This window comes from Aphelocoma coerulescens, chromosome 2 (assembly GCF_041296385.1).
Source record: "Aphelocoma coerulescens isolate FSJ_1873_10779 chromosome 2, UR_Acoe_1.0, whole genome shotgun sequence".
Lineage (NCBI taxonomy): Eukaryota > Metazoa > Chordata > Aves > Passeriformes > Corvidae > Aphelocoma > Aphelocoma coerulescens.
Window position 1 is genome coordinate 21,917,943 of NC_091015.1, and position 22,220 is coordinate 21,940,162.

A 22,220-nucleotide genomic window follows, 5' to 3' on the forward strand; every position below is an offset into this window, starting at 1 on the left:
CTTCAACGCCCCTCTAGTTACCTTCTTTCCTTTGGCTTGCCAGTGGTCTTCTAGATAGTGTATGGATACACTGTTCTGTGGAGATGTCTTCTGGAGCACATACAGGATTGCAGAGACCTGTCAGATGAAATTTTGCTCTTCATAGCTGCAGATGCTCTGTGATAGTACTCTTCTGAAGCCACTGCAATAGTTGCATTAATCTGAAGAGGAAAAATCATTGCTGTAGGGATGAACTGTGCAGCAGCAGCTGTCCTGAGCCACAGCCAAGTGTGGATGTGGAACAACATCACTCTCTTCAGATGGAAGCATGTTCAGTGCAGATGAGAGCTTTGGACATTGAAGATTACATCTGTGAAGCTTTTAATACTTTAGTGGGAGGACTGTGTGAGGGAAGCCTTATGCTTTTTTCCCAGAAACTTTATGTTAAGCACTGAACAGCAAAGGTGGCTCAAGTGCCTGTACACATGGTCAGGGTGTGTTCTGCCAGGCTGTGGCATGCACTACTGTGATGGGGCTTGGCTGGTTGGGTAAGTCCAAATGGAAAGCCAGTGTCGCCTGAAATTAAAGAATTATGTAGCAATCACAGAAAGCGGCAAATGACATAGAGCTGTTTTAACTGTTGAGTCACTAGGAGTCCAGCTTGACAACTGGATTTGGTTAAAGTAGGTTAGGAAGCATGGCATTGCTGCTGAGTATTTTCCCTCAGTGAAATTCGGTGATACATCTGATAATTTGGCCAGCTCTGATTTGTCTGCCTATACTAAATTCACTCTCAAGTCTCTCTCTCTTCCTTGTTTTTAAGTGAAATGGGTATGACCAGACCAAAAGACTGTAGCAAGGGACCATGCTTTAGAAAAAGCATACTCCAGAATGTGGTATTAATACAAAGTTTAGAAAAATTTGTGTGGGTAAATGCCTTCTAATGAAAGTGTGATGTATAGGAGTGTGGAGGATACAGCCCTGACTTACAGCTCAAAAATTGCCCAGAATAATAGGAGTATGTAGGAATACACTCTGTTCCAGAAATGTCTCCTTGGAGTATTTCAACCCCTGAAATTCTGTGGGAATGAAAAAAATCCATCAGTTGTTTCAGAAAATATATACAGTGAAAATGTTGATTCATTTTGATCTACTAGGCTGTATCAAGGGGAAAAGGAGTTTTGAAATTTGGTTTTTTTGCACTTTTCAACTTGAAGCAGAACTTTGATACTTGAATGTAGAGGTTGAGTCATATTTAAAAAGTATTATCTGTGGAATTGATTGAGCAATGTATTGGCATGCCTAAGAGTCTGCAAGTTTTGTCAAGCTCTTCTTAGCCTCTGATGAAGACAAGATGTTAGTAAACTTTGTGCTGGTGCTTGAGGTCCATTTCTGGCATAAGTTAACCGTGTTGGTAGGCTTTAGGTGTTAGAAAGTGCTTGTCACTTTCAGTGGGCAGAGCTAATCTTTTGGTAGTAAGCTTTCATTTGTATACAAGTGTCATAGGTTAGCAAGCATAGTCCCGGAAGGGATATCCTTGCTAAGGAGTGCTTCCAGCTTCCTCTGGGACCTGATAGAACCTATCAGCTGGCCAGTTTGAATATGGACAATTCTTTAAGCCACTTAAAGTTGTGACCGCCTCTGTGATCCACACTTAAGAACAGACAAACTCCCACCCCAGCTCTCTCTTGTTTCCGGCGCTGGGACAGGTGGCTGCGGGTCCTGTGCGGGGGCCAGTGGGCCCGGCCAGGCCCTGCTTGGGCCAGGCCGGGCCGGGCCATGGCCAGCCTGGAGCCATGGGCCTGTTCCAGCCGTGGAACCCCCCCCCCCACTGCCTTGCCGTGGGCAGCCGGAGCGGCTCGGAACCCCCCCCCTCCACTGCGGCCGAGATTCAGCAAAGCGGCACCGCTGTCCGGCAGAGGTCAGTGACCAACAGCGATAAGCCACATTCCAGCTGCAAGGCCGAGGTGAGATTAACCCTTTTAGTGCTGTGAAGAGCTGAAAACCTGAGGGAAGAGAGAGAGGAGATGCTTAAAGCTGAAAGTCTGTTGTGAAGCTATGATATATCAGAGTATCCCGTTGTAATTTCATGAAGATATGGGGGGTGGAGTGTTCAACTCGTAAGCAATAGGCAGATGCTGCCACAGCTGTAATTTCATGAGAAGTTTGGACAGAGAGAGATGAACCAGATGAACCAGATGAGGACTTTTGCTCCAAAGAGGAAAGGAGAAAAACCTCAATTCCTAGAGATGCTCCCAGAGATAGTCCTAACGATGAAGATGAGGAAGACCCTTTGCTCCCAGGGAAGGAGAAGGGCCTCTGTTTTTTTTGTTTCTGAACAGCTCAACCTTAAAATTGTACCCCAAAAAACTTTCAAGAGTGGACCCTCGAAAGCAGTTGCGGGAAAAGCTGCAAGTCGGGGGAAGGGACTCACATCGCAAGCAGAGAGACTCCTCTTCCTAAATGGACTGAACAATATTTGGAAGTGGGTGGCTGTCTCGGTGTGATACTGTTTTCATAGCATGAGCAAAAAGAGACTTCTCTTTCTAAGTGGACTGAACAAGGTTATTATGGAAGTGGTAAACAGACTGAACATCTTAAGGGTTGTCTTTACATTGTCAGTGGGAGAAGGGAGGAAGGTGGGGGGAGGAGGAGAGTTCTAAAGGTGGTATAATTTTTTTTTCTTTTCTTCTTTTAGGTCTGTTAATAAACTTCCTTATATTCATTCAAGTTGGTGCCTGCTTTGCATTTCTCCTAATTCTTATCTCACAGAAGATAAACAGTAATGAGTATTTTAGACCAAACCACTACAACAAGCTAGATGTAAGACCAGTTGGAAATGTTTGGAGTATGTCACTGTGTTGCTGAAAAAAAGGTGTGGTCACTGAAACTGGTATAAAGGAGCAAAGTTAGTGTGGAATGTTTTTACTACATTTGAAATCTTTATTTGTAATGTAAAGGTGGCTTAATGGAAGGTTTTTGTAGATTTCTCTCACAGTGAAACTCTGTTCCTTCATTTCTGAAGACTACAAGAGATGCAAAAACGGGGGCCTTTAAATGTTATTGATTCCTTTCAGAGCTTGGAAAACATGTAGCTAAAAATGACCTCAAGGCACCATCTGCTTCAGCAAAGGAAATGCCTTCACTCCTGCTGACTGTTGGATCCGTTGAGTTTTCCTTCTTGCCTAAATGGTGTTCTTGGACAATAGTCCTTTCTGCAGAGAGATGACACAGGGATCCAGATGGGTTCCCGCTCAAGGGCTGCCCATGGCGCGTGTGTTGCTGCCCTTGTTTTGTGTTCTGTCCCGCTGCAGATGGGTGGTGTGTCGGTTGTTTGCCTCTCACTCTGCAGCTGTGCACGAGTAGTGGCTCATTTGGGTTCTGCCCTCTTGAAACTGCCAGGGAGAGAGGTATTTCACTGAGGATAGATTGTCCTTGTTGGAGTCCTTGCCCTCTGATCTCGTATTTCTTCACAAGGAAGTTGTTTTCCCCTCTGATAGCAGCCAGGTCCAGGGCTGCTGAGTGATACAGATGGAATACGTTGCACTACTGCTGCTGTAGTATTTTTTCTGACTCCTAGACATGCCAGTACATTGCTTTTCTTGTTAGAGCTGGCTTTCTGAAAGCTACAGTCACTGTGGGGAGCAATGGAAACTGGTGTTTCTGGGTCACAGGGTGAGTCTCTCTTTGCTCTGTTCCTTGTCTTAGTTTTAGAAGTGTGATCTTCAGTGGTCATCAACATTTTGTATGAATTAGGGGAGGAAAAGATTCTGAACTTTGCAAGTTTTAATTAGTGACTTTTTTTTTGTTTTCTATATGTAACCCTGTACTTGATTAATCACACTTATAACAACCTATTTGATCACACATCATCCCTAGCCATTAGTATTTGATGAAGAACCTTATTGAGTGCTTTTTAAAAACATGAGATTGAACAGTCACCAATTTTCTGGTTTTGCCCCCGCAGTGGTGTATTTAAGACCTCTTGCACCTTAGTTGTATGTAACCTTTTATACATGAATCCTTCCTGCTTCCCTTTCAGAAAAAGGGGAAAAAAAAAAATTCGACTTCCCCAAAGTTCTTGCAGTTCTTCCTTTCACAGTGATTTGAAGACTTGCAGTAATTAGTCTCATAGGAAATCAAAAGTTGTAAACAAAATTTTAGAATCAAATTAACATCATCCTCTACACTTAAAAGCACGAGTGTGAGATCCAGTGCCATGGGGCTTTACTGGTGCTGGAAACAAGTGGGAAGCAACATCTTGCCCATTCAGTTACTCATATCAGATGTGTGAGATCAAATGGAAGCCCATGCTAAATTTTCTAGCAGTGACAGCCCGATAGTTTTCCTGTCTTCACTATTCCATTTAACATTTAACCTTGGGTGAGTTTTTGAGAAAGATGAAGTGGAGGTGAGGAAGGAGAGCAGGAAGAGAAGCTTTCGAGTGTCCTCTGCAGGACTTCAGAGGGATCCATGCTGCTACCCAGGCACTGACTCTGCAGCAGTGACACCTGTGTAACATGTTGCATTGCATTAGTTTGTGCTCGGGACTTGTTTCCCTGGTGCTGTTCCCCCATATATCTTAAGTAAATTCAAACAGTTGCTGTGTTCAAATAAACAAACAAAATAGGGTTGCTTTTTTTCCTTTTTTTTCCCCTTTTTTTTCTTTTTTATTTCCTATTGGAAAAACTAATTACTGGCATTTTAGAGGTACAAGTAGCTCTTGTTTCTGAGTTTGAGTTCATTGATACTGTGATGTTTGTATGCAGAAAAGCTATTTTAGGTCATGTTTACGACCACAGTGAACTGGGCCTTGGCACTGCACTCTAGCTTACGGTGTTTAGCTCTCCCTGTGCTCCACCCTCACTTGGCATGGAGAACAGATGTGTGATCCAGGATTAAAAAATGAACATGGATCTATTAAAATGTTTTCTTATTTCTAGCTTTTCCTCAGAATAAATAACTGATTTACTAATGTGCCCCAAAGAGGTAGTTGTAAAAGCGTCTCCATCAAACCATGGTTCTGTTCTGCAGTTTTTTCATTAAATAAACTCCGCCCCACCAAATGCCCCAAAGATATTTAGATTTATGCATTGGATAAAAAGAGAGAGTTTGCATGAAGAATGTCAAACAATGATGATTAATACAGTAAATGAGTACCTATAAATATTATGAGAATGCTAGGGAAAGTAAAGAAAAAGAGATTTTGCAGCTGTTTAATATGCTGTGATATGTGGATCCAGTTCAGTGATACTAAACTTTTGATTAAAATTAGGTATTTGCAAATGACAATAGAGAAGGCCTGAGGAAAAATCATGTTGCAGTTGCATCATGTTGCAGTTATATTTTATTGTGTATTTCTTAAAGAAGATTCTTTTACTTGGGATACATATTTTTCATACTAGACCTAGGCTTATTTCTGAAATTTGTCTCTAAGCAAAGTTTTAATTTTTTGTTTCTTCCCAGTACAAGTAAAAAAGTAAGTTTTTGAACAGATTTCTTATTTTACATAAAGCAACAATATACTGCATAACTCTAGATTTATTACAACAAAATTGAGGCTGAAAATTGTCATTACAGATTGTGTACATTTTATGTGTCCTTTTATAGTGTGCTAATTGGCACTGTATTTCTCTACTCTAGCATAAATTTACTTGTAATGATTATTTTCAAAACAGCAAATGTAGGTAAATCTACATAACATTTTTAGTACATTTTTCATTTAATTTCATGATTATATTTATTTTGATTTTTCATTGGCTTATCTGAACTTAAGATATATTATTTCATACACACTTAAGGGATTGTCAACAAGCTGAGGTTTCTGTTCTATGAAATGGGGGGGGGTGAAATTAAATTAATATCTAAGGAATCTGTTACTTTGAAAATGTGACTGACTCACCAAATGTCTGCTATAAAATTTCATTGTTCTTACAAGCTCTGAAATACACTTTTAAACTTCTTTCTTCCTGGAACATCCTGTAGTATTTTATCTCTTGATTCTCTTGATGCTTTTCTTTCAAGTCTACAAATTTGATCAGAATCTTTTAATTAGAAACGACAATGCTATAAATGGAAGTAAATATAAAATTCTGTACATCAAAGGGCAAACATATAAATAGGATTTTCTCCTCAATTTTTTTTTACAGAAGACTGTTCTTTTTTGACAGAATTTTTTTTGTAATCTCTTCCAGCAAAACTTATTTAAAAGCATCTTAAGTGCTTTATTTAAAGTATACTTCGGAAGAAGAAACCTGAGGAATTGCACATTGCATCACAACATATTTTTAATTATTTTTCCTTATTTTTTGAGGAAAAAATATTAGTCATCATGTTACTGTGCTGTTTCAATACTCAGCTAATTATACACAATGTGAGGAAAATGTCTAAATTTTTCCATTTAAGATTCTTGTTAGTTTGATTATTAAAGAAAGTGCATAGCTTGTAAATGTTTTACTGGTGGTTAGGATATCTGACCTATTTGAAATGAAAATCTTTGAAACATGTTTAAGGTTACCTCCAGAGCAGTGCACTGATGTTGATCTGCAATGATGTGTGCTGGTTGTAGGTGATGTACATTTGTTCCCTTCACAGATGCTCGTTCTTAGGGGCCAGTTTCTGGAGAAAGCTGATCCCCAGCAGGAGTACTGAAGGGACATCATTCTGTTGTGTTTCTTTGTAGTAATAAATAGTCATATTTGGTACTGATTGTCCATCTCCTCTATTACAGCAGTGATCCCTGAGGCATGGAGCAGGTGATTTAAAATAATTGGAATCACATTGCTCTTGGTTTGGCAGGAAGGTTTGCATACCACTTTTGTTTTTGTAGAATTCAAGCTTTTAATCTTTGCTTTAGATAAAATAACTTTGTGCTTAGTGATTTGAAATAATCTTTTCCACTCCATTTACTCTGATACCTTTCAGACATTCACTTAGATGCTTAAACTTCACAATCTTTAACAGAAGTTACCTCTTGCATAGTTGCATTAGGTGCATGGGATGCTTAGAATTTTCTGTAGCAGGGCTTGCAGATCAGTGCACTTTATGCACCACTAGAAATTGCATCTGAAGTATTGCAGCTAATTTCAGAGCTGTTACTGGTATTTTTCTTCTTCAGTTGCTCGACATAAAAATTTCAGAACTTTTTGATTGTGTTGGAGGCATGGCATTGTGCTCTTCCATTAAGTTGTTCGATTCTGCTTTCCTGGCTCTTGTTCATGTTCTGCATTGAGTGCATCTTATGGTCTCCAGAAACTCCTCTTTTATGACTCAGTTGTCAGCCACTGATCTGTCCAGCTGATGGTTGTTGCAATTTCTGAGAGAGTTCCTGGGTTTGAGAACTGAATGAGGTAATTAATTGTCTTGCTTCAGTGGTTTGGAGAAGCCTTTGCAGGTGTCTTTCTTGTTACTTCTGCTTGACTTAGGTGGTATAGATGGAAAAGTACTTATTTCCTCTTTTTGGGTTCTTTTGTTGACATATGTCTATGAATGTAAGCTCCTTTGCAGCTGACCAATTTCACCTATTCACTGAGTGGGCAGGTAGATGTGCTTAAAGATAATGTAGAGCCAAGACTTTTTAAAATCCGTTTCTTTATTTTGTGGTTCTTAACCAGATATTTAGAAGAACTGGTACCCTAAAAAATGCATTGTCTGGAATTCTTAAGGTGGAGTTTTTTGTTACGCTGGATGAGATTTTTAGCTGAAAGGGGGAATCTGTCTTCCTCTTCATTCTCTCTTGGGTGTCCCCTCTGGCTTCTTTCTATTGCATCTACCTTGTGGTTTATTTAGATCTGCTTATTTGTTTGACAAAATCCGGGCCCACTCCAAGTGGTGATTAATTTTCTGCTGCTGATCTGACTTTCTAGCTAGCCACATGATCTGACAAGGGAGAGTAGGTGGGAACACATGGCCAGGATGGGGCAGAACTGTTCATTTTCGGCAGCAGCCCACAGTGTGCAGTCGATGGTGCTTTACAAACACGTACCAGGAAGGCATGCAATTTCTGGAAAGGGATGAGATTGTCGAGCTATCCAGAATGTCTTGGTATCTTGGTAGGTTTGAAATACCCTTGAGATACACTTGATTGTACTTGAGCTTAAACTTAATGGTGAGTTTCTGGGTTTGCATCATGTGTCTTGGGGACTGGTTACATCTGTGTGATGTTTTTCATATTAATTTATTAATATGTATTTTCTCCCTTAAATCCACATTAGCAGTTTCTGTCAGGGAGTAACTGTGGTCCAGGGTCACCTTAGAAATACATTAGCCTTGTAATAGTTTGTCTTAGAGATGTGTTGGAGAGGGGAAATCTCCCAGACCAAATCGATATGGTGCAATATACCTAGCAGTTAAAAGCCAAACCAAACCAAACCAATAGAGTAGTTTGTGCTCTTACGTTCTATGAGATGGATACATTTTAATGAAAAAGGTTACATGTAATATATGTACATTTAGAAATCCAAATTAGGCTTTTATGTGCTTTCTTACTCCCTCATTCTCTTCTGGTACCAGCATATGGCCATGTAGAATACTTGGCTATACTCAATATAGAGATCTAAATGATAGCATATGTAGCTATGTTGTTAACAAACAGGAATAATAAAGTGCTGTAGAATGTTCTTTGTGTTTAATAATGTAATGATGAGAATCAAAAAACTGGGCTGCCATTATTCCTTTGATCAGAAAGCAGTTGTTGCAGTGCAGGTGGATGAATGAAGGTTAGTTAAGGTTAGCAAACGGGCTGCAGTGGAATAAGGGAATGACAGAACTGCCATTGGTCCCTTGTACCTTACTTGATTCTTGGCCTGTCACATCCTGTTTGTGAACAGCAGCCTGAAAATTCTTGTCTAGCAAGAGAAGGTGAAATTTTAAAATCATTCAAAGCAGACTCTGCTGGCTGAGAGGTGGAAAAGAAACAGCAATGGTAATGTGATAATTTGTTGATGGTTGTTTTTGCTGTATTTGTGGTTGCACTAGCTGCTGCAGGCCAGAAACAGCTAAATGATGGTCCTGCATGTGGGTGCCGTGTGTGCTGTGGGTGTCTGTACATTCTGTGGGTGTCTGTCATCGCAGATGCCAGCTGGCTGTGTATTTTTTTTGTTTGTTTATTTGCTTTTTAATTTTTTTATTCTTTTTTGATAGAAAGTAGGCTTTTAATATTGATGGTAATTAACCACCCATTATTTACCCAGATAAGGTAAACTATATGTAAAATATAGTTTCAGTTGGTCAAAAATGATACATTTGTTCAAAAAAGATGATCTTAAATTATCCAGAAATTACAAGAACCACTTAGGAAAGACCTGGTGGCCTGTGTTACAAAGCAGGTTAATGTAGTGGGGGTAGCCAAAAGGATATCTGACACTGAATTACATCTATTGATGTGCCCTCTAAGGAGCTTTCCAGTTTTACTGCATCCTTCTGAAGTGTAATGTAAATGTGTGGAGTTTCTTGTCATGCAATTTTGCATGCATGTCCACAGTAATGACACAGCCAGGCATTTTTGTAGAGGGCCCTCAGTCTGAGCATCCCCTAGTAAGAGAAACTGTCCTGACTTCTGGGATTTTTTAACGGATTCATCTGTTTGGGGGTATGTATTCATGGTTGTTATCTTTTTTATTTATTAATACTAGTGCTTATATATGTAGACATAAAAAGAAAATTTTGCTGTAGGGCAGCTAAAAAATGTAATAAACAAAAAAGTTGTGATTCCCTCAACTTTCCTTTTCATTGCTGCTGTTCTTTTCCAAGGAAGCTGGTATTCTCAGCTCTTCTGGATTTAATGCCTATGAAAAGCCTGCCAGTAGTTTTAGAAAGAGTGAATTGGATGATTCATGTTATTCCATCCTGTCCTGGGCTTCCCAGAGTTTTCAATAAATTATTTGTTACGCTTGTGCTATCCTGTATTGTATTTATTTGGAGAAGTGTAGTTTGGAGTTTTAAGTGGTTCTTCAGTGTTTCCTCTTAGGTCCTCTGTCTAAATGCTTCAAATCTTAATGTGCAGATTTCAATGGAAAGAAAATAAGAACAAAGTTGATACTGTTCCAAAATGTCTCCAAGTAGCTTTTCCAATTAATTAGTTAAATAACATGGCTGTTCTGTTTCTTGGGAGTTTTCAGATCTAGAAACAAGGGTTGCTGCATTTCTATTGGATAGCTGACAATTTTCTTCCACTACTACTAGAATAAAACTCTGTCTCTGGCAGCTGGGAGTTATAAAGTATTCCCATGTTTGCCTGTTACAGGACTGGATTAAAGGAACTAATTTGGGGAGGATGTATGGTAAAGAAAGGAAGAAAAGAAAGAAAGGAGGAAAGCAAGCAAGCAAGCTGTTTCTCTACCACGCATTTTTGTTTGGTTTTAGTAGCTGCTCTAGGATTTGGAGTTTTGGGAATCTTTTAGAGTGTTGTGAGTCAGAGCTTTACAGAAAATGCAGCTTATGATATTTTAGCCCATTGCTATCGCCTCGCTACATGAGAGTGTCTGAATGAACAGTTTCTTTCAGGCAGAGCTGGTGAGATTTGTGAGTGTTCAGTTGTCTGACCAAGCCAGTAATGTCGCGGCTGTTCTCTCTGGTCTATGTCCAGGGTCAGTGTCAGGAACGTGTGAGCCAGGGGAGGTCTCACTTCTCTTTCCTCTGTTTTGCCCAGGATGGGAGTTCGAAGAGCTGTTTCCTATGGTGTAGATGGGTTAAGATGGGGAGGTTCTCTGAGTCGCAGACTGTGTTGTTGGGAATTCTTGAATAAGTCTCATAGATTCAGAAAACTGATCCTTTATTCATGATCATAGATTGCTTTGTCTGTTCCAATGCAATTTTATTTGGTTAATGACATATTTTTACCTAGTGTATGTATTTTGTTGCATTCTCAAACCAGTACAGTAGGTTTTGCCATGACTTAATAATAATTCCAGTCTTTTCCATATTGCAGTCTACCCACATTGCTCGAGCCAGCTTCCAGGTTGATGCTTTTGGATCATCTTTCATCTTAGATGTGACACTAAACCAGTAAGTAATGACTGTATCTTACTCTATGTTTGTCCAAGACCTGGTGCCTGTGAAATGGAATTTTCCAGTGGAGTTTTTAGAGGCTGTATTATAGCAAAAATACTGTTTTAGGTATTGAGTTCATTTGTAGTAGTATATTTCAGGTTCTTCTGTTACTTTCTTGAGTAGCATTGTAGGCTTTGATATTCCCATTTTTACCACTTGGTAGCTATTCCAGTATAACTAACCTTTTAGTAGCATAATTTCATTTCACAGAATCACAGAGTGGTTCAGATTGGAAGGGACCACAGTGGGTCATCTGGTCCAACCTCCCTGCTCAGGCAAGGCTATCCTAGAGCACATGGCACAGGATTGTGTCCAGATAGTTCTTGAATATCTCCAGTGAGGGAGACTCCACACCCTCTCTGGACAATCTGTTCCAGTGCTCGGTCACCTGCACAGTAAAGAAGTTCTTCCTAATATTTAGGTGCAATTTCCTGTGCATCAGTTTCTGTCTGTTGCCTCGTGTCCTATTGCCTGGCACCACTGAGAAGAGCCTGGTCCATCCTCTGGGCACCCTCCCTTCAGATACTGACAGACATTAGTGAGGTTCCTCTCAGTTGTCTCTTCTCGAGGCTGAACTGGCTCAGCTCCCTCAGCCTTTCCTCCTAAGAGAGATGCTCCAGTCCTTTAATCATCTTTGTTGTCTTCTGCTGGACTTGCTTCAGGAGCTCTATGTCTCTCTTGCTCTGAGGAGCTCAGAACTGGACGCAGCACTCCAGGTATGGCCTTGCTTCTGCCTGTTTACTGTAAAGGTGAATTACTATACTCACACAGAGCCTCCCTGCATATTAAAAGGTGGATTTGCCAAAAACTGGTAGCTCTGAGCATTTTGATAACCAAGGATAAAGTACTGAAGATACATCTATTGCACAACAGCTAATACTCAAAAAACAAATAGTTGGGAAGGAAGTTTCTTCAGATGCATTTTTGGAACAAGAGAAGCATTATAAGGCAGTAGCACTGTGAACTTCAGTCCATGAAGAAAGATTTACTAATAGCAAACTTACAGTGAAATCTGGTGTGTGGCTTTCAGTAATGAGTTTTTGAAGTAGTCTTTTAGCACAGCTCTTTTAAAATAGGAGTTCATTTGGTTTTCTGTTCTGAAGTGAAGAGAGAATAAGTAATATAGTAAATCAAAGTGTTTTAAGTAATTCAGCTCCTAATAGTTGAACACAATCTTTTGTGGTTTGGTGTAAGAGTTTGCATGCAGATGGTGCAAGTTTTTCCTGCTGTGAAGATGAACCGTTCAGGTTGCAAGGACACCCACTCAAATTTCAGGTTTTTTCACTTGTAAACATACTTGAAACAGTGGCAATTTCTTTACATGCACTGATGTTAGTTAAAAGGACACATGAATCAGTGATGGTTACAGACAGTGGAGACACTGTGCTGCTGGAGGGAGAAGGGAAGAGGTTGTTTTAGAAGTAAGGTTTTATAACAAATGTATTTTAAAACAGTTATAGAGGAAAAATTTTCTGTTGAAGAGTACCAAATCCTCAACACTGAAATGTTTCTTGGAAGTAGAAATTTTGTATATTTATTTATACTTTACTCTGAGAGTAGACTGCACAAACCTGTTTTAATTTGGCAGGTTAATGGTGTGGTCACAGTTAGTTTCTAAAAGATCAGTATTGTCCTTACAGTATAAATTTCATGTCATCTTAAAAAAAGTAAGCGCATTTACTAATGGTCTATGAAAAGAGAAGTTAAGGCTTTGATTTTATGAGCTGCAGTTTTGCATGTTGAAGAAACTCGTAGGTAGATTTTTTTGTTTATGCACAAATGCACAATGACAAACAAACATAGGTTTAACATTTTATCTGTTTTGAGCTGAGTGCTATTCTTACGTAATTCCTTTACTGTCTTTGGTGATACTGCACAAGTATGTGTATGGTAAGACCGTCAAAATGCTTTCTTATTGTTCTTAAGAGTGCCAGAATCCAACTTAATATTAACTTCTCTTGAAGAGCTACACTTTTTGTAATACGAAAGAGGTTCTATCACAAATTGTGCAAATTGAAAAGAAGAAGGCTGCAAGGAAATCAAGATGTTTGGCTTCTGTCATGATAACTAAATCAACTTTTAAACTACCTCTGAAATATCATTTGCAGATCATCAAATAAAAAGAGGGCCAGGTATACCAGAGCAACATTTAAAATGTATTTTTAATTATCATTCCTGTGAAAAAATATTTCATTCAAAAGGTTTTAAATATTTTTTCTTTTGCAGTTCTTATTCTCCATATTATATTCTGTATGTATATTTAGACCACAGTAGCTCTGTAGTTGAAAAGTAGTTAAATTCTTGTATGCAGCAAGGTTTAAGATTTTAGGTATCCTCTAGAAAAAATGCCAGTTTATTATTCATAACTGAATCTCTGCTAATATCTAAAGCATGCTGAAGCAGGCCCTGGTGGTAAAGTCAGCTCTTAATGTGTAATACACATTCAAGAAATGTTAAAGGAGATATGGGGGAGAGAGGGGGAGAAATAATTTAAAATACATAGATTATCAGAAAGGAGAGACACTCCATGTGTATGTCAGTCTCCTTTCTTGCAGTCTTCATGTTGTGTAAAGCTTAGTGTGTCTGAATATATCTGAGCATTGTCTGTAGTTACAATATCAGTAGTGGTCAGTCACAGTGAAAGTGTTCATTCTCCCATATGGTTCCCTGATTCATGGAGGAAAAAAGATCGAAATTAAAATGAGAGTCGCAAACAGGGAGCTTAAAAAAAATCAGAAATTAAAATATGCTCCTGACTACAGATGTTTGTCTGCAAATATTTTTTTTTCTTTTGCTGCTTTCCATGTGGGTGTTATTTTCTCTAAATCTTTTAATCTGTCAGATTCTCTGTTCCCTCTGCTGCGTTTGCCTGTGCTATTTTATACATACTCCTGTTGTGTACCATATTTAATTTTAGATTCTGTTGTATTTGTGTGATACTCCATCTCTGTTCTTACTCAGTTCTCTAGAAGCAAACATTTCTTTCTCATCTTTTCCCATCGTGAGTAGTTGTCCACTATTTATGTCCAATAGTTTGCCACTCCCATAGGTACTGCACAATTTTTTTATTTTTCTTTATAACTGTTACCTTGTCAACTTTCTGTACATTCACAGTTGAGGCTGGCAGAAATGTTCATGGTCTCCTACTTTTCTCTCTTCTCCCATTGCCTGGTACTTTCTGTTTACCTCTTCACTTCTCTTGCTACTATTGACTCGGGGTGTAGTTGAAGTTTCCCTTCTTCTGCCATCTCTCATAAGAGTGGCCTGCAACCAAAGGCTCACTTTGTGAAACCAGCTGGGAAGATACAGGAACGGGGCAGGAAAATAAGGAAGTAGAGCTTACACCGACATTTCACACATCAGGAAAAATGAGGCCCAGGACAGGAGCATTCTGCAAGTCTTGAATGCAAGTGAAAGGAAGGAAATGAAAAAATTTCCAACTGGCATTAAAGTGCAGCAGTTTAATTTAACACTGAAATCTGTGTGCTTTCTTCTTGCTCGTTTTTGATCTCAACCATTTGTGAGTGTGCATTTGTTCACATTAAATGCAGATGTAAAATACGCTGAAGTATAATCTGGAATGATAATAAAAAGTCATAATAAGCTGTTAAAATTACAATGTAGTTTCCTTTTTTTTCTCCCAGTGATGGTGGTATTTTCTCCATATACATCACCATTCTTTCCTCCTTTTTTCCCTTGAGTTGGCGTAGTCTCTCTACAATGAGCATTTTTTAAGGTACAGTGTTTCTTTTTAGCTTTTTTTGCCTGTTCAACTGGCTGAAGCATTTACAAAGGAGCTTTCAGATCGAATCAGCTGTACTTTTAAAAGGTTCAATCCCTTAGGCAGAGGTTAGGGATGCATTAGTGGCTTCGGTGTGTTTATGAGTCCGTTGCCTTGGTATCCTTATGTGTTCAGAGCTGCATCTAATGGAGCTGTTTTCTGTGGCCATCCTGATTAGTGCTGCCTCCAGCATGGGCAGAGCCAGGGCTGGCCAGTGGCGCAGGCAGGTGCTGCTCCAGCCTTCCCACCTCCACATGTGTCCAGCTTGGGCCACTGACATGGACCTGTGCAGGAGTCACACAGCAATGAAATGTGTGTGTCCTCGTTTCCTTCTTTTAATTCCTTCCCCTTGAAGTTTTTAATGCTGTGGTGGCATCTGTGGCTCAGCAAATGGCTGTTTCTTTTTTCATGCAGAATATTTCTTCTTAAATGTAGTCACACAACCATTTGCACTCTCATCTTGTATTGTAATTATGTGATTAAACAGCAGAGCTCATCAGGACATGGGACGCATTTCTGAAAGCCTCTTTGAATCCCTTTTGCTCACACGGATCTGTCTTAGGGCACCTGGGCCAGGGCATGTTTGTTTGTGAGTGAAGCAGCTGAGACCTGATGCCATGATGGCCCAAAGCAAGCTGTGGTCATGGCTGGGTTTGGAAGTAGCTTGCTGCTGGATGGGTAGTCAGAAAAACTACAGTATCTGTTCTTGTCTGGAGGGTGGACGGGCTCTGACACAGGGGGATCTCCCCAGGTTCATTTTGTGGAAGCCATGATGGGCAAGAAAGATGATGCTGCAGCATCATCCTTCGTATAAAGGCTGTGGTGTCTCCCATCATGGAGACAAGCAAAAAGTTTCTTGAGTGTGAGTTTGAAATGTGGTCACTTCTGAGGTGCAGTGTGGACACTGAGGAGTTGCTGGGCCTTCAGAAAGCTGCCTGAAGCATCTGACAGCCTGTGTGTGCCTTGGCTTCTCATAACAAGAAGAGCCCTCCCTGACCATGTCCTTTCTTTTGAGTGAACACATTGATAGCCTGGGATCTTCAGGTTTGTGGTGATGGGGAAGTGCTCTGAAGGGTCACAAGGATAAATAAGGATTTCAAGCTAATATTCAGTGCTTCAGGACTGCTCTGTCCTTCCTGGTGACAGTCAGCCACTAGGATAGAGCAAAACCATCAGCTGCTTTCTCTTCTTGCAACACAAATTTAATTCCTTTGGTCTATGTTTAGTGGAGGATTATCTATACAGAAGTAGTAGGATGGGTGAGATGTGATCAGAAACTGTCACTTCAGGAACCTCACGTAATCTGTTCCCGTTGAGCACCTGGCCATGTCCTGAAGGAATACCAGCACACTGTATAAGTTGATGGTTGTCATGATCAACTACTTTCAGAAGGCTGAAAGATTACATATGAGGCAATTTTTAAAAACTCTTCAGTCACTCTATTCTCTATGTGGAAAATAAACACCTTTTTCTCTTATTTTATCAAAAGGTAGGCAAACCCAAAAAAACTTATTCAGAAAACATTGATAGATGTTTTGTATATGTCAATCTTAATTTAAATTATTTCTGGTTAGTGATATTGGAATGTTCCTGGCACCCCAGGAATTGAGTTGTTTTGCTTCACCACTGAGTGTTTTTTGCAGCTTCTGCTGAGAAGGATACAGGCATTCCTCATGCCTTGTGAGGAATGTTTATTAGGAATGTCTTTTAACTAGAGTGTTGCAAACCTTACAGGATCAGATTGTAGACTTCATCAAAAAATCCTGAAAAGAGAAGCAAAATAAAAGGCAGCTTGACAGACAAGTGCCAGCTTTTTCATGAGACAAACTGCTGAAACTTTGCCTGTAATTTCTTTTGGCAAATGGTCTTCAACACTAATATCAATGTGTCATGTAAGCTGTAAATGAAAAACATATTCCTAAATTTGCTCTAAATTGTAAACATTTGGCTCTGTGGAATTCAAACGGATTAATTTCTCGAAGTGTTTTAAAAAATGCACTTGCACTGTTAGTGACTACTGTAGATTTTGGTGAGTCATTCTCTGTGCTGTCCCTGTGAGTCTCGTGCTCCTCCTGGTCACCCACGGGAGGGGAGTGAGTGAATCCGCCTGCCTTTCCTGCTCTAAAAGTGCTCTGTGCTTTCTGGTCTCCGTTACTTCTGTGCTGATGCCTGGTAACTGTTTGGGTAACTGTGTGTGGTAAGCGATGGTCAGATCAAACCTGAGGAGGAACAGCTCTTCCTCTGAGCTGTTTTGGGCCTCCCTACGGTCCCAACTATGGTCTTGGCTGCACACAGTCACAGTTTTTCTCACTAGTGGCTGGAATTTACTGGGATCAAAGGAATTAAAGCTCTGTTCAGTTTCCTTGTTCATGCTGCATTCAGGTTGAGGAGCCCCACTTGGGTATGATCAAATTTTAGTAATTGATTCTTACTTAAAATAATGGCATTTTCACCATATGAGAGTGCTCCAAAAATTTAATCATAATATTTGTTGTTGATTTATGTGTATCATGATAGACTGGGTTCAGGTCTCCTGAATGAAGTACTGAATTGTGTTCTGCACTGTCTTTGACTTACTTGTTCAGTAACTTTTATTTATCATGTGCTCTGCGATCAGGACCCCAGCTGACCCAACAGGATTGTTCTTTCTCAGCCCTCTTTTGAAGTCATTCCCCATCCCAATCTGTGATGGAAAAGCTACTATGGTCATAAGTGCAAACTTATGCAGACTTGAGAAACACTTTCTTGCTGATACTGCTGCTTAATTTCAAATGCTGATTTTATTCTGTGGGAGGCAATTATTCTGTTTGTTGCTAACACATATTTTGTACAAACTGGTTTTGAATTACTTACAGATTTTTTGATGCTTAACGAAAAATATGGATTCTTTTTGTTCGAAAGCTTGAGCTCCTGTATCTCTGGTAAAACAGCACCTTTTAAGACCTTTCATAGTTTCTGTGCCTTTTTGATGACCTCCTCAGTGTATCAGTGTCCTAACTGAATTATATATTCACTACTGCCTTTTGTCAGTATCATGGTAGCACAGCTTTGGCATTTCTAATTGAAATTCTTCTTTGCATTGTTTCCAAAATTTGCCCAGGACCGAAAAATTTTTCTTCTTTTTTTTTTTTTAAACTTCCTTTTTCTAACCTTAGAGTTGACTGTGTATTAAATATGAACAATGTTCTTTAATCTTGTTATATAATCACTATTACTTTTGAATTTGTAATCCCATGCAAAAAAATACCAGACTAATTTGGACAAGAAAATTTTTCAATAAACCTATGTTGATTATCAGTAAGTTTCCTACCTTCATTCAATTCTTTTTGTATGCTATTCTATTATGCTTAAAACATCTCTTGAAGGGGTAAATTGCTTTTGATAACTCAATGACATTTTTCATATTACAATTTAGTTTTAGTTTAACAAATTTCTGTTACCCATTATTTCTCTATTATTGTGAATAGATTCGTTGATTTAGTACCAGCTACTGGTAAATGCTGTTGAAATCAACACAGGTTTTGCTGCTGATTTTAGCTGGATATGAACAGTTTAAGTGATGTCTGTGAAATTCCTGTGAGTGCTTTATTGACATCCTGGTTAAAATGAGAACAAAAGGTAATTTGTTTAATTTACATGTTATTTCCAAGTGTGTCACTGTGCATCCCCTCATAAAGTACTTCCCTGGTCCATTAAAAAGGTTTCTGAAAAGGCCATTCCTTCGTTTTCCTCTTAGTGGATGTGATAAAGAGTATTTTACTGTGTTTAGGCACTACCGTGTTTGCGTTTACTGGAAACACTGTTTGTTGGTTTAGAATAGAGTAATTAAAACATATGGAATTATCTGCACTAAGTAAATAGCCTTTCCACAGTCTGAATTTTTTTGACACAAAAATAATTATAGAGAATGTATAGTGTATATTTGCGAGTGTGTGTTTGTGTAGGAAGAAAAAAAGATTAATTATCCTGGAGAGATATTATCATTCTATTAGCATAATGTTTTTCTTCCTTGATGATATACCTTAGATTACCAGGTCATTTAGGAGAAATATGTTTTACACACACATATACAGAGATACCTCATATATACAGATCAGTCATGTGCTATATTTAGTGTGTTTTAAGTAAAATGGCTCAAACTAGAGAAAGAATCAAATAATATTTCAGCACCTAAGAATTTATCTTCTAAGTGTCAAGTATTTCCAAGTGGCAGTAACTTTAACAGTCAAATAACCTTTAGCCATTGTGAGAGATTTTAAAAGAAAAATTGTATTTTTGATTTAGCCTGTAAAAGGGGCTATGATACTCAAAGTGCAATTTCTGGATTTACTGTTGAAATGGAAGTATATATGCTAATACCAGTTTAAGCACCAGAGTTTTTACATGAATGCTTGGTTTGTATTTAAATTACTGCCACATCTGTAAATAATACCAAAACAAACCCTTGTACTTTCCAACTATTTCTTTATTTGGTTATGGTTTAATATCTAGAATAGCTTTTGTGTTTACAAAAGCAAGTAGTAGCCATACAAGTTGGTCTAATAGGAGCAATTATTTTTTCTTACTTGCGTTCTGCCACTTAGATTCTCAGACCACCGTGGCTACAACACTACTACTGTCCTGTGAATTGGTACTTATAAATAGTAGGCACAGTCAAACACAGGAAGAGGGTAGTAAAGAGGAAAATGCATGAAGTGGAATGTGAATAGCAGGTATTTTCTCTGCTGTCATTTATAGGGCATCTCTTCCCTGAGTCAGCAGCCTTCCTGCTGATACAGTTCCCTTCATAAGCCTCTACTAGTGTTGTCCAGCCACTCTGCCCTGTTTTTTACTTTCTCCTTGAGAACTCCTTTGGCATCATAACCTTCTGTAAAAATAGCACTTACAGAAACAGAGGAAGTGCTGGAGGACTTTTAGCTCAGGGCTTAAATACTTTCCTCAGCTAAGCAGTGAAATGAATTGAAATTTACTTTTCTAGACAAGGAGTCAAGGGATGCATGGAGCTAGGAATGAAGATATGAAGAATGAAAACAGTAAAAATTATTACACTTTCTGGTGGGGAATTGGAGGACCTAATGGATGGCTGGAAAACCATCAGCATACAAACTCATGGTCTTTAATTCTGTAAAATGATTATATGAGGAATAGGTTATTCAACCCTTTTCTACTCAGGATCATGGTTCTTCTTAAGAAATGTGTTTTTAGTCCAGAAACTAAATCAACAAGTGGTATTAAAACAATATGTTGTTAACATACGGAACATCTTAGCCAGCAAATAACAGTGCTCAGCTGGTACACACAACTCTCCTGTACCTAAGCATTGGACTTGTTTGCTTTCTTTGCAGTATCTATTACAGATGTAGGGTGCATCTTTGAAGCCTACAGCTATTTCTTTGTGTGGTTGTGTGAAATTTATATAGCATTTTTTAATGTGTTTTGCTAGTAGGATTCCAGATGGGTGTGCCCATGTTTCCTCACTCAGTGGCTGGAAACAGGCTTCTTTTGCCAGACCTTCTGTATGGCCTGGTCTTTAATGTAATTGTTTGCCTTTGGTTGGGACCTGCTAGTGGGTAAAAATGCATTTGGAGACAATTGTGTCACCTTAGTGCAGAAAGAGTTTCCTTGAAGTAAACCACAAACAAATCACAAACAAAGCACACAGTGCTCTGATTTTCTCCCTGGCTGTATTAGCATGAGAAGCAGCAGGTGCTAACCCCAGCGTAATAACCCCTGTATGTGGGTAGACTTCTTTCCTCTTCCAAAACATGCACAAAAATCAGGTTTTCAAATCCCAAAGCACCAATTATCAAATGCAAATCTGGCAGGAAATACTGATCCTGCCCTTGCCCTGTTTCCCAGGGGTCCTGTGGCTGAGGAAGCCAGAAGCTCCCCTCACCCACTGGGGTTGTGTCCTGTCCCACTGGTACCACTGCTCCCAGCAGCTCGCTGGGCTGAGTCAGGGGCATGGCCTTTTGTCACAGGGTTTTCACCCTGGAGGATGCATTGGAATTGTAGACTGGATTGTGATAGACAAATATTCTACTGGTAAGCCTCTCCCTTCTTCGGTAGGACCAAAAGATACTCTGTTTATGTACTATAAATGAGGGTTGGCTTGGTTATAGCTCGATACTCTCTCAATTCGAACCCCTGTACTCTTGATACTTTGCAGGCCTTTGAACTTAACAGTTTGTGATTCATTGTTACTGTAATTCTTCTGTAAGTGCCTATTTCTCTGTTTTTCCACTTATATTATGATCATATTTTCCTTTTAAATAATCTTCTGATTTGAACAGAATTCACTATGTCTCTAAAATTCTTCAAATATCTTATTGCTTCCTATTTGGTTTTAGTTCTTTATTGCTCAAGTTGTATCATGAAATAGTAGTAGATAAATGAAGTAGTGAAAGATACATTAGTTGTACACCTTATCAAAAGAACTCTGTTTTAGCTTTTCTCTTTCTTTTCAAGTATTCTAATGAAGGATTATGGAATCTGCATGTATTACTGTGAAATAAAAATAAATTCATGTAAGCCAAAAAAGATCCCTTTATCAATTAACTGAAGTACTGGTTGTTTGATAATATCTCTATTTCTTAAAAAAAAAAAAAAAGACAAAACAATGTTAAAAGAGTATTTATCTTGTGTCCTTATTCTGTTCCATTTACTTTATTTCTAGCATCCCAAAGGAAATAAAATGCTGTCATCTAGTGTGATATACAGTGAGATGATGAAGAAGAATCATCGTGTACTTTTATTAAAGATGACCTACAAAGACATATTTCTTCTAAATTGGGCTTCTGCCCTTTTTTGAGATGTAAAAGGTCATTTGAAAAGAAAAAAACAATTTTTCTCTTGATCGTCTTCCCTTCTTTCTCCAGAGAAACAAAATGACTTAAAATCTAGCTTTTTAATAGCTGATTTTTTTTTATCCAGTGTTGTTTGCCTCATATCAAATCTCCTTGTTCTTGCTGAAGAATCTGTTGGGGAGGGTATAAATGTACAGGAAGAATTGCAAATATATGGGCTGTATCCATCTCCCAAAGTAAAACCCCTCCTGATGACATACTAAAGGCTGGCCTAAATATCAAAGATGTGAAATTTGCTTCAGAAGAACAACATTAAAGCATTCATGTCCAAAGGGCATGACAGACTTTAGGCTCTTGGTTGCGTGTTATCAAATATACCATAGTGAGAGTTCTGAGACTAAATGATGGTAGAGATAACTAACTATCTTAAAATTTTTCTCTCTACCAAACAGTTCAGATAGAGCAAAACTGTGCCCTTTCTGACTGTAAATGTGGTAATTCTGTGTGGCACCCATTAAACCTTCCTTTCACAGAGACAGCCTTGGTGGCGTCAATAGAGTTACAATTGTCTCACTGCTTATTATTGCTCTTGTAATGAATCACAC

General features: G+C 38.9%; 1 protein-coding gene across 7 annotated transcripts in view; it reads left to right on the plus strand.

The window, feature by feature from the left end:
* Positions 1-22,220, plus strand: part of ADAM22 (ADAM metallopeptidase domain 22) — a 135,628-nt gene that overhangs the window by 7,128 nt on the left and 106,280 nt on the right. For all 7 annotated transcript variants that reach the window (XM_069006760.1, XM_069006767.1, XM_069006761.1 and 4 more), the window contains exon 3: positions 10,907-10,983. In XM_069006760.1, the coding sequence (XP_068862861.1) occupies positions 10,907-10,983 (77 nt within the window). The remainder of the gene's footprint in view (positions 1-10,906; positions 10,984-22,220) is intronic.